The sequence below is a fragment of the Theropithecus gelada genome, chromosome 14 (genome assembly GCF_003255815.1).
Source record: "Theropithecus gelada isolate Dixy chromosome 14, Tgel_1.0, whole genome shotgun sequence".
Taxonomy (NCBI): domain Eukaryota; kingdom Metazoa; phylum Chordata; class Mammalia; order Primates; family Cercopithecidae; genus Theropithecus; species Theropithecus gelada.
Window position 1 is genome coordinate 71060516 of NC_037682.1, and position 12309 is coordinate 71072824.

The 12309-nt window shown below is 48.8% G+C and overlaps 1 protein-coding gene across 1 annotated transcript in view; it reads right to left on the bottom strand.

Moving 5' to 3' along the window:
• The window catches only part of TENM4 (teneurin transmembrane protein 4), a 787121-nt gene that overhangs the window by 403734 nt on the left and 371078 nt on the right, over positions 1-12309 (bottom strand). Inside the window, exons 5-6 of the mRNA XM_025357209.1 lie at positions 11000-11287; positions 6147-6416 (exon numbers count right to left, since the gene is read on the bottom strand). Of these exons, the coding sequence (XP_025212994.1) occupies positions 6147-6416; positions 11000-11222 (493 nt within the window). The 5' untranslated portion in view covers positions 11223-11287. The remainder of the gene's footprint in view (positions 1-6146; positions 6417-10999; positions 11288-12309) is intronic.

The window sequence follows — 12309 nt, forward strand, 5'->3', positions numbered from 1 at the left end:
ATGAGATACCTAACTGCTCCAAATATCTGTGTCCTTGGTTAGAAAATGAGGGAAGGTTAAGAGTTGGTGGGCTTGTTGTCTCCAAGGTTCTTTCTAGCTCACAGATTCTGAGAGGCTCAGAGGCTCTGGCTCTACCAGGCTCTCCTCAATCTTCTTGGGAGCCTGGGGGCTTCCAGCACGCACAAGGTTTACGTGGATAGCTCTGTCTGGTAGGATACTCTAATTCCCTGAAAGCGTTCCTGAGAGGGCTGTGCACTGGCTCCCAAAGCAGAAGAGTAATCAAATGTGGGGCCCAATTCCTACCCTAGTGGATGGGATCTAACTTCCCATCCTAGAAGATGGTGTCCCATTGTACAATGGGTTGGGTTGCTGCAGTACTTTGACCACTCTGGAACTTAACGATAGATATTCTTATATATTTTAAAAACCAAGTCTCATGGGTATGGGGCCAAGGAGAGCAGAGGATAAACGGAGTTAATTGGTAATGAGTTCCTTTCTCACTGTACTTTGGAGATGCTCACCTAATCTACTGACTCTGAATGAGCAATTTGGCTGCCTAATTAGGTTAACCAATAATTTCCCTTTTGACACCAGGCTGCTTGATAATTTGGGGCAGGGGTAACTGTGATTCTGCTTCATTGTTTCCTTTCAAAGTAGATTTCTTAATTTGCCTCTGGGATTAAATCACGAGTACATTCTTACTGTTCCCCAGACCCACCATGCTTCTGCATGCCTCCAAGCCTTGGCTCATGCAGTTGTCTCTATTGGGAATGCTTCTCTCAGATCCCTCAGACTCAGTGAAATCCTACTAGGCTTTCAAGCCCCATGCATAACATGAGTGGAATGAAGGAATGAGCATTTGCACCCTCAGGGCAAAATGAACTGCTCCTTTATTGTCATCATCTAGCTCTTTAAAAAATTAATATTAACAACTCCCGTGAATTAAGGCCTAACACAGACCAGACGCTTCACAAATGCTGTAGTACAGACTCACAGCAACACTTCAAGGAAGGAAGATGGCATGCTGTGTTTGCATTTTTTGTATTATGTGAAAAATACATAACAGTTGGTCTTTTTAATCATTTTAAGGACTAGAGTTCAGTGGCATTAGTGTAGTCACACGGTTGTGCATCCATTACTTTTATGTATCTCTGAACTTTTTCATTATCCCAAACTGAAAATGTGTACCCATTAAACAGTAACTCCCCAACATCTCTTCTTAATACCTGGTAACCATTGACATGCTCTTTTTAAAATGACAAAACTGTGGCTCCAAGAGGTGAAATGACTTGCCCAAGATCTCAGAGCTGGGACTGGTACAACCAGGACTTGAGGCCAGGTCTCCTCATTGGACTCTGAAACTAGCATTCTTTCTCCACTCTGCAACACTGCCTGCTGCACCTCTGTTAAAGAGCTGCAAGGTGCTCGTAGCCCTGCCTCCCTCACTGGTCATCTCGAGTCCACATCCTTGAATAATGCTGCACACTGAAGCTCAGCACAGCTGTGGGACGAATTACAGAATGAATTCACAAAAGACAGTGTCAGCTTGACCCAGTGCTTGGGAGTGAAGCTCGAATTGCAACCTCTGCTTTCTAAAACACATCTATTGCATACCGACTGTGTTCCTGACATGCCAGCTTCTCACTGCCCCCCAAGCCTGTTGGCCCCTCACAGCAGGAGAGGAGAGGCCTGAGGGCTGGCTCTGCCTGAAGGCCCTGAGTAGGAAGATTTGTGTTTACATTACCCAGTCAATTCTGTATTTATTTTAGATATTAAGCAGTGACATAAAAGCTGCTGACATTAACCTTCAGGGGCAGAAATTGTCTTTAATGGACCCCATAAAAGTTATTATTGATGGCAGCTGCATGCAGCATCACTGTGACCTCAGCAAAAGCCTCCACCGCTATCAATACTGTTGACAATTACTATTGACTAATGCAAGGCCTGGTGTGGAGGCAGAGTAAATGTTCTTGTGGCTGGAGGTTGCTGGGGTTATGCTTCACATTTCACATTTATCTGGTAAGGATCTCTGAGAACTTGGTTGCACATTTTTGGTGGCCTCAATTGATAGCTGAGGACGCCTGCAGACTCAAATGGAGGCAGGCAAAGGGCTCAGACTATAGAGATGGCTCAGGCCATCAAAGAGACCAGACTTCAAATCTAAGCTCTGCCAACTTGGTGACTTGCTGGCTGTTGTGTCTCGGTTTGGAGCCTCAGGTTTCCCATTCGGCAAATGGGAATGCCACTGAGTTGCCAGGGGGATTAAGGCAATTGCTCACGTGCAGTGGTAAGCACATAGCATGAGGTTGCTGGCTTTGCTCTAACCCTGAGAAGTGACCACACTGTGATGTGTTGACTGACAGGTCCAGTGGAACTGAGCCCTGTTCTGATGGTGAGATCTGAGTTCCCATCACAAGAAAAGGAGAGCACTGGCTGGGGCCAGGGGTTTGATGAGGTCAGGCGGAACTACAGAAAGATGGGAGAGGGGGAAGGTAAAAGAAAAGGGAGAGAGAGGGTGAAAGGAACCAAGACTTTTGTAGTAGAGCCTGGCTCCAGCTCAACTAGATATGTGGCCCTGTGCACAGCCTTTAATCTCTCTGTGCCTCAGTTTCCTCAGCTATAAGTTGGGGAGATAATAGTGTAAGAGGAAGGTGAACCTAATCAGTGAATAAAAGGGAGTCATTCCCATGATTGCTGTCGTTATTTAGATCTGAGTACTGCATAACAAAGCTGTTAATGTAACTTCCCAACCAGGAGCAAGTAGACAGCCTTTGGGCACCTAGGCGGAATCTAGGTTCAGGGAGTTCAGGCTTGGAAGGGATGTGGGAAACAGAAGCCCTTCATTAGATTCATCTGCCTACCTCCTCTGCCCACCCGTCTACCCTGAGTACAGTGAGGCTTTGAGTTCTGTGGCCAGTGTGGAAATGTATGATCATAAAGAGATGACGACATGGCCAGGGGAGCAGGCAGCCATTCCTCCATCCCATTATCAAAGGCTGAAACTCTTCAGGCTTAGTGAATATGTCATTATCACCCAACAGAGGCTTAATTCAGCTGTAATTCAGCTCTCAGGGAATATACAATAATGTGGGCAGTGTGCACCTCTTTCTGTCATGACTTTATGGAAAATGATCATTTGTCACCATGGCAAGAAGGCTTCAAAAGAAAAAATAACCCAAGTGTCTTGCTACAGAGGGAATTCACTATAACTAGGGCTATAAGAGTAAAGATTTTAGAGTCATATAGGCTTGAGTTCCAATCTCATTTTGCTAGTTGTGTGTCCTATGCAGGTTTCTTAACTTCTCTGGGCTGCGGTTTCCTTACTGTGTGCAACAATGGGGATAATGAAACCTTCTTCAAAGGGTTGTAGGGGGAGTAAATGAGATAATACAGCTAAAGCAGTTAGCACTGTGCTTAGGTTCAGGTAATTGGCAGCAACTTTTTTTTTTTTTTTTTTTTTTTAGACAGAGTCTAGCTCTGTTGCCCAGGCTGGAGTGCAGTGGTGCAATGTTGGCTGACAGCAACCTCTGCCTCTGGGGTTCCAGTGATTCTCCTGCCTTAACCTCCTGAGTAGCTGGGATTACAGGTGTGCATCACCATGACACACGCCTCAAGCGATCCATCCACCCCAGCCTCTGAAAGTGCTGGGATTACAGGCTTGAACCACCACGCCCAACCACACAACTATTAAGTATTAATGCTGTTATTATTATCATTTTCCTCTCGCATACCTTCATCTTGTGCATGAACTTAGAATCCAAGAATTCTGCATCTAGAAGGACCTACAGGTCATTTAGCTCAGCTAGACCCAAAAATTGTTTATTAGAATACTGGTCCCACCCGATGCTCTGAGAATAAAAGAGTTCTGTGGTCAAATCGATTTGGGGAATGCTGCATACATCCCTCCTTGGTAATTTATCCATTAGCATGCACATTAACATCTGAAAAACTCTAAGAAGTCCTGGAGTAAAGAAACTGGTTTAAGTTTGTTTGATTCAGTGTTTCCTACATTATTTGACCACAGAACAGCCCCCTACCCCATCTAAGAACTAACATTCTCAGATCAAGGAATGCTAATTTCATTTAAACTATTTATTTTATAGATGAGGAAACTGAGTCCCAAGAAAGGATGCAATTTACCCAAGGCCACACCCTAGACCAGTACCAGAACTGAGGCTCCCTTCCTGCTGCGGTGTGGTGGCACATACCCTATTCTCTTTGTGCCAGGCCCTGCACTGCCCTTCAATTTAATGTTCAAGTTCAGTGTGTGGTGGGGGTGGGGAGAGGCAGGGCTGCTGGCTGGGTATGGCCTTGGGAAGGTGGGTGAGGGAGTGTGGGTGCTTTCCCACCAGAGAGAGGGAAACTCCTCTGGTACTGAGGTCATTAGCCCCTTCACAGGGCTGACTGGGGACCAAGGGAGAGTGACACTGCCAAGCCAGTACCCAGTACCCAAGCCATTGCCACCCTCCCACGTAGACAAGTATGCAGGCTCCCTAGGCGAACACATGAGTCCTCTGGGAGGGGTGGCAGGATGCACCTTTGGAACTCTGCTGCATGGGACTCTGGACCCTAAGGGGATACATTTCCCCACCTGACCCTGACCGTGCGTGGTCTCCTGCCCATCCCCAATCTGGGGATCCATCTTGGTTTTACACCACTCAGCTGGAGCCTCCTCTTCAGAGACTAACCCCTCTAAGCCTCATCTCTGACCTGTTCCCTGCCCTGATCCAGGGGAATCCGGGGCAGGAATCATGAGGATCTACATTTGAAGCTAGAAGCCAGCAGGGGGCACTGGGCTAGGTGCTTCCTCTTCTATTAATAATTCAGACTGCCCTCCCCTACCCCTTTGCCAGCTCTGGTATGGAAGCACCAGCGGACCTCCTCCTCACTGGGTTTCCCAGAAACAGCCCTCCAGGTGCTGGGGCTGTTCCTGGGCTCTGCCACTCTTTCCTTTGCAGCCAGGCCTCAGCAGGACCCACCTTGGTGCTGACCTGGCTCAGCAAAGCTGCTCAGGGGCTGCTAAGGCATGAAATACACAGAAGGGGAGATTCCCCCCGGGAGCTAGTCTCCACGCAGGACCACGTTAGACTCAGAGCCCCTCAGAATTCTGCCAGCAAGGTCCCAAGGGAGAAAGAGGAAAACACGGAAACTGGGCCCCCTTTCCTCCACCACGAAAAGGAGGCGTGTGAACCAGGTGTCATCTTTTCCTCCCACAGCCTCTCTCAGGCCTTGGGAAGGAGCCTCAGGGAGGAGAGTGGAATAAGGAGTGTGCAGCTGGCACTTCCTGGGATCGGGGGAAGCTGCAGCAAAGCCTCAAGTTTTAATTGTTAAAGTTTATTTTTTTTTGTCTTTTCACTTTCTTTTTATTTTTAATAGACAGATAATAATTATATATATTTATAGGGCACAATTTGATATTTTGATATATAAATATATTGTGGAACGATTAACTAAAGTTAATTAACATATTCCTCATCTCACATACTTATTTTTTTGTGGTGAGAATATTTAAAAATCTACTCTTTTAGCAACTCTGAAATATACAATGCATTATTATTAACTATAGTCACCATGCCGTGCAATAGATTTCAAAAACTTATTTCTCCTAACTGAAACTCTGTACCCTTTGACAACATCTCCCCTAAACCTCAAGTTTTAAGTTATCCCCAAATGACACTTTTTGTTTGGAAGTCATCCTCTGAACAACGTAAGATGCTGATGTGGGACAGTGTTCCTGGAGGTTGCCCAGGACTGCTGAGCACCTGCAGCTAGAGATGGAACGAGCAGGATTCAGGCAGGACCAGGCCTTGCTGATTTGGTAGAGGACAAACTATGGGGAATCTGTTACCACTGCCCCATGCTCTTTCTTCTCCCCTGCACACAGGCACCTTATAAGCAATGACCCAGAGCTTTATGCGCCTCCCTAATCTGGAAGGAAAGAGCAGCGACCCAGTCTCTGGCATGTCACTCATGGGTGGGCATTTCACATGACTCTGCAAGAGACTCTGACTTTTGATCCCTGAGAGTAAAGCAATTTTTCACCAACTTCACCAGAGCCCCAGGCAATGGAGCAGGAAATCAATATTGTAAATAAAACCCCAGCTCCACCACCCAGGCACCCGGCACAGACCAAACCAGCCACTTACCAGTCTCAGTGTTTTCGTGCTCGGTGTCGGTGAGCGTGAGGTTGGAGTTGGCCCGGCTGGACAGGCAGGAGCTGCGCCCTGACCGTGTGCTCCGGCCCCACAGCCGCACGGGGTGCTCAGGGGACAGCACCGTGTCAGCCTCCATGTCAGCATCAGAGCTGGCCCCCATGGAGTAGCCGCAGTGGGGGAGGCCAATGTCTGTCCGGTACAGGGTCCCGTGAGGGGACGTTACTTCTCCCAGCCCCAGCTCCCGCAGGGTGAAGTTGGCACCTGGGAGGAAACACAGGTGAGCTTGGTTAGGGCACTGAGAAGAGGTCTGCCTCTGCCTCTGCCTGAAGCCGGGCCTTCCTACCCCAGGACTCACTGCCGTTCTTTGAACTTGCTGTGGCATTCTATGCCCACGCCTTTGCTCAAGTGATTGCCTCTGCCTGGAGGGCTTTTTCTGCCCCCTCTTCACCAGCCTGAACCCTCCATTTCCTTTAAGCCTCAACTCAAATTGCGCCTGCTCTGTGAAGTCTACCACAATACCAACACCTGTGCAGAATTCATTGTCACTTTTTCCAGGCTCCTTCTGGAGTCCTTGGGCCTGGTCGTACTGCACAGTAGAGTTGTTTCAGGGTCTACCCTCTGCTGAAGGTGACCTCAGCAAGCGCAGGCACCATGTTTTGCTTATGCTTATTCTTAAATCTCTGTTCCTAGAACAAAATACAGTACTCAGAAGGGGCTCAATAAATGCTTGTGAAAATGAATCGAGGGCTTCAGATCTCCTTTTCCAGGGAGGATGGTCAGCAAGTCCTGAGCAGGGCAGAAGCCCAGTCAATGAGATCTAAATGGCTCCCTTGGGGCCAGAAGTTCCTTTCTGGCCAGGTCAAGAAAGCCTGAAGCTTGAGAGTGAAGACGATGGGGACTGGCAGAGAAAAGTCAGCCTTGTACCAGGAAAAAGGCTCTGGCTGCTGCTTCCTCACTCCAAGTGGGTCTGTGATGGGGAACTGGCGGAGACAGGTCTCTTGAGGGCTTGGGCAGGCCTAGCAATGCCTAGGACAGAGGCTGGGGAGGACGTGGGTGAGAGAAGGTCACCTAGGATTAGTACTTGAGTGACAAATAGAATGCTGACTTTATGGAAAACTAACCTCCCTGTCACTCCTGCATGTGAATTCAATGTCTATTCAGGGACAGCTTCTCCCGTATTTCTAGTATTTCCAGGAATGTGTTGCAGGGAAAAGGAAGAGGGAGTATACAAAGGCAGTAAGGGTCAGATCCCACTTACAGTGATGATCTGGAGAACTGGACTTATAATCAGGCAGCATCCACGTTTAAACCAAGTCACGCTGGCCCTGGGCCTGTACTGAGATAAAGTAGTGAATAGGATACGGTGCCCAACTTTACAGAACTCTCTGGCGGGTAGGGGAGACACAACCAAACACATGATTAAGTGTGCACGTTCAAAGTGCGGAGATCACAGAGAGTGTTCTGGGAGTGCAGGGGCAGAAGGTGGGATATTGGGGTGAGGAGCTCAGAGGAGAGGTTTGCAATGAGAGTGAATGTGGAGAATGACGAGTTAGAAGGCAGAAGAGGTGGATGGCCAAGCTTTAAAGGCCAGGACTGAATAGGACAAGCCTACAAAGAAAAGCAAGAAGGAACTGCCGGAGAGGTAGAAGGGGAGCCAGCAGAGATGCCATCCTATTATAATGGTGTGTCTCACTCTTACAGATAACCCTGTGCTCCCCCAGTGTGTGCTAGTTATCTGGATCCAACACTTATCACACCTGCGGCAGAGTAGGTGCCCTGTAAAAGTTAGGTAACCCCACACACACGTACATACCTGCGGGCACACGCACCCACGTGCACACACACGTGCACAGACACACACACGCACACGTGCACACATGCACGCACACGCACACACGCACGCACTCTGGCAGTACTTTGGACAACAGATAAGGGGACAAGAAAGCGGGGAGGAGAGACCAGTTGGGGTGCTGCTGAAATGCAAGCTGCTGCGCTAGGCTGTGGTGGTGGGTGGAGGTGTGCCTCAGGCCTCCCACTCAGCTGGCTCAGGCTGGGACAGCCTTGATGCCAGGTTACAGCCATGAAGTACTTCCACACAGCTTGGTAAATAACTTGTGCCAAGCCACCTCAGTGCCTCCTTCCACACCCAGTGCCTCTCAGCCTCTGCTCTGGCTGCTCCAGCCCTTTCCCAATACCCGCAGTCTCCTCATGATCCAGTTACTAAACAAAGGGTTAATGTCAGCGGACCAGGCATAATAGAAGCCTGTGGACTTTGCTCAGTGGCCAGGCAGACATTCTGATTGGTTAGAGGCTGGGCCAACCAGATGTTAGCCATTTTGCATACCACTCCTCTGTGCCCTACTCCAATCTGCCCTCCTATTTTGCTCACCTAAGAAAAAGAAAAGGCTAAATTAGAGCCTAAATTCCTCAGTCTGCTTCCCGCTCCCCCTGCACATCACACTCTCTGGCCGCTCTCTGATCTACGCTCCTCTCTCCTGTCCTGTTCTCGCCCCCTGTCCCCATCCACAGTTCTATCTGTTCTCTGCTGGGCTGGCCCTCTCAAAGAGAAGCCACTCACATGTTATGAAGAATGACTCTTACATTAAGTGAAAAATCAAATTTATTTGCAACAAACAGCCTGGGCTGCATTGATTTCCATATGGCTTGTCCTGCATACCCTTTTAAGCAGCCAGACTCAGCATCAATACCAGTGAGCTAAGACATCTCTGGACCAGAGAAATGCAAGGTAAGGGCTCACTCTAAGGGTTCCATGATCCTGTTGAGACAGTCAGCTCCTCTGATGTGTGAGTTTGGAAGATTTACTTCATCCAATTTAAGAAGTCCTCATGGTTTACTTGCTTTATGTCCTTTTTGGCCTCTTTCCTGAGGCTCAGGGCACGAGTTGACATCCCATCTCACTCAACACCTAGCTGTGCAATCTTGGGCTGGTGATCACCTGAGCTTCAATGTTCTTGTCTTTAAAATGGGATGATAATCTATGACCTGCTACCTTCAAAGGATTTTTGAGGATCCAGGGTGATAATTCGAAGGAGAGTATTTTGTAAACTGCTACGCACATGCCTGCCTATGAGATGAGACTGCTTATTTGTTATTTACAAAGATAAGGAGCTAGCCCTTCCCTGAGCCTCATTTGCTAGGTCCAAGCCAGCCAGGGCTGAGCTCTGTCACTTACGGACAGGACAGAGCAAGAGGAAAGCTTTCAGAGACCATTTTGTCTCTTCCCTTCAGTGAGATCCAGAGATGACAATTAATAGCAGGCAACATTTCTGAAGCATCTGTTCTGTGCCAGGTACTGGTGTCAAATGTTTTATTTACAGTTTTCATCAATCCTCACCACCTATGAGGCACTGTTTATCCCTTTGCACAGGTGAAGTAGCTGAGAATAGTAAAAATGGCACAGCCACAATTCAAATCTAGGTCTGTTTGATGCCAGAGTTGGAGCCTTAACCATAAGCTGGGAAAGGGACTGCTCATTTTTCAAGCCTCACAGGCAGCCCTGCTAACAGGTCAGCTTTCACATGGATACAGGCCTGTGGGAGAGAATAGAAATGAAGAGGTCATAGGTGTGCTCTGTGTGTGTGTGTGTGTGTGTGTGTGTGTGGCCAGCTCCTCTTACCTCTGTGATCTTGGGCAAATGATTCACCCTGGGGTTGTTGTAAGAATTAAATAACATTGTCAAAATGCATATAAATTACATAGCACAGCGCTCAGCTGACCCTGTCTGTGAAGAGGGAGAAGGGCAGAGCAAAATCAGGATGGGCTGCACAAATTGTCAGGTATTGGTCATGACCCAACAGGCATCAAAGAGGGCTCAAGCATCTGCAGGCAGAAAAACAGGAATCACCGAGGCATCATGGTAGGAAAGAAATATCATAACAGGTATGGAAACCTGAGCAGTTCAGCAGGGCTGGCTCATGAGTGGTGGAGTGTGGAGAGTCAGGGGACAAAAAGTGTATAGAGAAACAAGAACAGATTTGGGGAAAGTGGTCTATGTTAGGGGGAGCTCAGTTGAAGGGCAACAGGGAGTCACCCCCAAGCTTCATCTGGCTGCAGTACAGAGAATGGCTCGAGGCAGGCAGCTCTGGGTGAAGGGGGGTGATTGTGGTTAATCCTCCAAGAAAAATGATAATAGCTTGCACTGGGAAGTGTCAGAGGGAATGGCTAAGAAGGATGGATTTGAATACTGGGGCAGGATGGATAGGCTTTGGGGACTCCTGTAGGTAGAAAGTGTAGGAGAGGAAGCCAGGCACCAGGATATCCTACAAATTACTAAGTTTTCATGTCTAACTATCTCAGGAAGGTCTTCCTCTCAAGATCACACAGGGCTTGACACAAAGAAACTGCTAAATACGTTTGTTGAATGAATAGCAAAACTAGGAACTAACATTTATTCAGCACTTACTTGCTATTATGCTTACCACTGAAAGGCCATCTCATTAAGTCCTCACGACAATTCAATGCAGTAGGGAGGCTTCTCACGCCCATCTAACAGTTGAGGACTGAGGTTTAGAGGGAAGCCTAACTCAGCTCTAGGCCGGTAGACAAACACTGGAGCCCAGCTCCTAACCACCTCACTATGCCAGGGAAGTGAGTAAGGGAGAAAATAAATGAACCAAGAATGAACTACAGGGCAGCCTTTTTCCAGGTCCAAGTGCCCAAATGGCAGAGACTTGCTGTTGATATGGCACCCCAACTGGTGTTCCAGCTCACCTGTGCCACGCCTACCTGCCCCAGGCCCACCTGCGCCACGCCCACCCGAGCCCATGCCTACCTGAGCCAAGCTCCCCTGCGCCCAGGCCCCGCCCCCTCGGCCTTGCCCTCACCTGTGCGGCAGAATTCCTCGGCCTCCTGCGGCACCATATCCTTGACGCGGCTGCCGTAGGCTAGGCGGGCGTCCTGGTCGTAGGCCTTCAGGGTCTCGCTGGAGCTGTAGGATTTCTGCGGGGTTTTGCCCTCCTCGCTGTCCGCGGACGAGCTGGTGTAGCGGCGCTCGGCGTCGCGGCGCCGGGTCAGCGAGCGGTAAGGCTTCCTCTCCTTCACGTCCATGGCCTCCGGCCCGCACTCTTCCACATCCACAAATAGGGTCCTCGCCGCACTCAGGGCCGAGTGGTCTAGAGCCAGGGAAACCGAAGATAGGGCGTGAGAGGCAGAGAACATTCCCGGGTTCATCCTGATCCTGGATTAACCCTTGCAGCAGTGTGGACAGAGAACCCCAGGCAGCAGAGGTGAGGGTACCGCTCCACCACTACGCAGCCGGTAAGTGACTCGCACCCAGGGCCTCTAATTACAAATCCTGTCCCTTTCTGCTACTTAGCCTATTCACTTTGAAGAGGCCTCCTCCAGGAATGGGCACCAAGGAAGCTGACAGCAAAGGCCAGAGGGCACTGGTGGTTAGTAATATCCCTAGATAGGAACCAAGCCTGTTTGATTCCCGTCACATCCCACGTGGAACAGGGCCTGACCCAGCTCTAGCCCAGGGCTCCTTAAAAATCTGTGAGATGGACGATTGCACGCAAGCACTGGGGTAAGCACTTTGCATATATTATCTTAGTAAATCTTCATACCTTCCGAGATGTTATTACTCTCTCCAACCTTTCTTGGAAACGAGCCAAGGTATAAACAACCAACCCACACTTACCACCACCAGATGATTATATAATTATTTGCTTTTTGCCCATCTCCTTCCACTAGCCTGTAAGCTGTATGAGAGCAGAAACTTTATCTGTGCTGCTCACTCCTGGTCTCTAGCACCTTGAGCAAGAGCTGGTACACAGTAGGCGCCTAATAAAGATGTGTTTCATTAACCAGCTAACCATCCCCATCTGACAGATGAGAAAATTGAGATTCAGAACCCCCTTCAAGGTCACTTAGGTGTCAAGTAACAAAGCCAGGTTTGGAACTCAGATCTGTTTGACACTAAAGCCTGCATTTTTCCTATTCCATTCTGCCTCCCTGAGATGTCTCCCTCCTACTCTTAGTACCCAAAAGTGCCCTTTCAGTTACTCAGAGAATGTCCCTCACCTCCAGACTTGCCCATCTCATCAGTGCCACCATCAGCACTGGGCAGCCGAGTGTCTGCCCCATGCATCTGGGTGTTGTTAGGGGGTCTGACTGGTGGGAAGCTCCTAATAAC